This window comes from Otolemur garnettii, unplaced genomic scaffold, assembly GCF_000181295.1.
Source record: "Otolemur garnettii isolate 467f Iridium unplaced genomic scaffold, OtoGar3 scaffold00009, whole genome shotgun sequence".
NCBI lineage: Eukaryota > Metazoa > Chordata > Mammalia > Primates > Galagidae > Otolemur > Otolemur garnettii.
In genome coordinates, this window is record NW_003852404.1 from 2,025,934 (window position 1) to 2,029,564 (window position 3,631).

General features: G+C 39.1%; 1 protein-coding gene across 1 annotated transcript in view; it reads left to right on the top strand.

The window, feature by feature from the left end:
* Nucleotides 1-3,631, top strand: part of MAOB (monoamine oxidase B) — a 153,313-nt gene that overhangs the window by 132,551 nt on the left and 17,131 nt on the right. Inside the window, exon 9 of the mRNA XM_003783800.3 lies at nucleotides 3,217-3,313. Coding sequence (XP_003783848.1) covers nucleotides 3,217-3,313 — 97 coding nt within the window. The remainder of the gene's footprint in view (nucleotides 1-3,216; nucleotides 3,314-3,631) is intronic.

A 3,631-nucleotide genomic window follows, 5' to 3' on the forward strand; every position in this document is an offset into this window, starting at 1 on the left:
AAAAAAAAAAAATCATCTCCATAACATAAAAATTCAAAGTGAAGCAACAAGTGCTGATGCAGAAGCTGCAGCAAGTTATCCAGAAGATTTAGCTAAGATCACTGATTGTTAAGCTAGGCTATAATGAAAAAATACCAGTTAAATCCTGGCAAATTTCCAGACTGCAAGCTTTAAGGAAAAAGAGATGAAGTAAGTCTAGTTCACCGCCAAGATAAATGAGAAAGTACTAATTGATTTCTTGCTTCTAGTTCACTCCTAGTTTCTTGGCTAACTCCCTGGGAAACAGACCAGGAAGTACCAACTGTCCCCAGACTGGCCTTTAAACAATACCAACTGAAGAAATTACTGAAACTAAGATGTATGGAGGGAAAGTACTGAAAATAAAAATGTATGACGTATGGCTAACTAACTGCAAAATTCTGTTTCTGTACAATGCTTGCTTGCTACCCCATCCTAATGCACCTGGACAGCCTGTGTGCCAACCAGGATGCAGACCAAGCCTTAAAAACCCAACCCAACCCATGGGGGGCGGCACCTGTGGCTCAAAGGAGTAGGGTGCCAGCCCCATATACCAGAGGTGGTGGATTCAAACCCAGGCCCTGGCCAAAAAACCCCCCCGACCCTTAAGCAGTCAGGGCTGCTCTTAGAAACCCCAAGTTGGGGCACTAAGGCAGTCGCTGGCTGGCTCTCCAGTAAAGGAACTCTGCTGTGAATTTGGCTTGTCTGGCAGTGTGGTCTTTGTGGAACTCCTGGGCACAACATGATGAAGGTAGTTACACTAAACAACAGATTTTCAGTGTAGATAAAACAGCCTTACAAGAAGATGCCACCTAGGACTTTCACAGCTAGAGAGGAGAAGACTATGCCTAGTTTCAAAGCTTCAAATGACAGGCTGACTCTCTTGTTAGTGGCCAATGCAACTGGTGACTTTAAGTTAAAGCCAGTGTTCCTTTACCATTCTGAAAATCCTAGGGCTCCTAGGAGAATTATGATTTAAGTATTAGGCAAAATATACTCTGCCTGTGCTCTATAAATGGAACAACAAATTCTGAATGACAGCTGTTTATAAGCATGGTTACTGAATATTTTAAGCCCACTATTGAGATGTACTGTTCAGAAAAGAAAGATTCCTTTCAAAATCTTACTGCTCATTGCCTATGCACCCAAGAGCTCTGATGGAGATGTACAAGAGATTAATGTTTTCATGCCTAGAACTCAACACCCTATGTTCAACCCGTGGATCAAGGAGTAATTTTGACTTTCTATAGCTGCTATAGATTGTGATTATTCTGATGGATCTGGACAAAGTAAATTGAAAACCTTCTGGAAAGCATTCATCATTATAGATGCCATGAAGAACCTTTGTGATTCTTGGGAGCAGGTCAAAATACCAACATTGAGAAGAGTTTGGAAGAAGTTGATTACAACTCTCGTGGCTGAGTTGGAGGGGCACAAGAGTTCAATAGATGAAGTAATTGCCATTATGGTAGAAATAGCAGTAAAACTAGAATTAGAAGCAGAATCTGAAGATGTGACTGGATTGCTATGAAACTTGAAACTCATCATGAAACTTGAACAGATCAATGCTTGTTATGGATTAGCAAAGAAGGTTATTTACTGAGATGGAATCTAATTCTGGTAAAGATGGCTGTAAGCATTTTTCATATCATCCTTTGAAAAGACAACAAAGGACTTAGAATATTGCATAAACTTAGCTGATAAAGTAGTGGCAGGATTTGAGAAGATTGTCTCCAATTTTGAAAGAAGTTCTACTGTGAGTAAAATGCTATCAAACAGCATCACATGCTACAGAGAAATCTCTTATGAAAGGAAGAATCAATCAATGTAGCATATTCATTGTCTTGTTTTAAGAAATTGCCATAGCCACCCAATCTTAAGCAACCACCACCCTGGTCAGTCATCAACCATCAACATTGAGGCAAGACCCTCTATCAGCAAAAAAGATTATGACTTTCTAAAAGGTTAGATGATCATTAGCATTTTTTGCAATAAAATATTTTTAAAGTATGTACATTTTATTAGACATTAAACTAATGGAAACTTAATAAACTACAGTATATATAAATATAACTTACATGTATTACAAAACACAAAAATTAATGAGACTTACTTTATTGTGGTATTCACTTTATTAAGGTGGTTTAGAGCTGATCCTGAAATATCACTGAGTATGCCTGTATTTCATTTAGGAAGGAAATGAGGCTTTTATCCAGGCCTTTTTTTTTTTTTTTTTTTTGAGACAGAGCCTCAAGCTGTCACCTTGGGTAGAGTGCAGTGGCATCACAGCTCACAGCAACCTCCAACCTCTGGGCTCAAGTGAGTCTCCTGCCTCCGCCTCCCAAGTAGCTGGGACCACAGGCGCCCACCATAATGCCCAGCTATTTTTTGGTTGCAGCCATCATTGTTGTTTGGCAGGCCCGGGCTGGAGTCAAACCCGCCAGCTCAGGTGTATGTGGCTGGCGCCTTAGCTGCTTGAGCCACAGGCGCCGAACCTATCCAGGATTATTAATAGGTGAAATTGTTTCCGAAGTTTTTCTTTAAGGGAAAAAGAGTCTTTGGAGTACATGTATGAAATGAGAATTTGGGAATCTATGGATTTTAGTTATCCACATCTTCTCCTCTGTTCTGTCTCTAGATGATAAAGAAGTACTTAACATAGAATAAATGGCTTCTCATAAAATGTGAATGTTCGGTCTCTCCCATTTTATAGTAATGGACTAGTATTTTCTTTATGTCTTTATTCCACTTTTTTTTTTTTTTTAAGTCAGAATCTCATTCTGTCACCCTGGGTATAGTGCCGTGGTGTTATCACAGCTCACAGCAACCTCAAACTCTTGGACTCAAGAGATCCTCTTGCCTCAGCCTCCCACGTAACTGAGACTACAGGTGCCCATCTTGACACCCAGCTAGTTTTTTGTATTTTTAATAGAGACGAGCTCTTGCTCTTATTCACGCTGGTCTCAAACTCCTGAGCTTAAGCAATTCACCCATCTTGGTCTCCCAGAGTGCTAGGATTACAGGCATGAACCACTGTGTCTGACCTGATCAATTTGGTTCTCCTTCATATATTTAGAGTATAATATGCTATGTTTGACTTTGAGACTTCTCAAGTTGAAAAATGTGTGCTTCATTTTAACTGTTGTGGGTAGTTTGATTGGACAATGAATATGTTCTTCCATTTTGCTGTTCTCCTAGATTACTGTGGAACCATGATTATTGAAGGGGAGGAAGCTCCAATTTCCTACACACTGGATGATACCAAACCTGATGGCACCTATGCTGCAATAATGGGGTAAAGCATAATTGTGGTGTTATGGCTGCTATTCAGCATTGAGAAGATAAGATAATCTCATATTGTTAATAAAGGTGCCAAACTTTGTTGAATTATTTTTTTACCCAGTGGCACTATTCTTCAAATCTAGCCATATAAAAATCTTTATTGCTTAATTTTTATAATGCCTTGCAGTGACTAAATATCTAGAAATTAATATGAAAATTTAAAATTTTGTTATATTAATTTTTGTTGCAGATTTAGTGCTTGGGGTAAATAATTTTGGTGAGCTACCTTATGTTGAAAGTATGATTGAGGCTCAGCGCCTGTGGCTCAAGC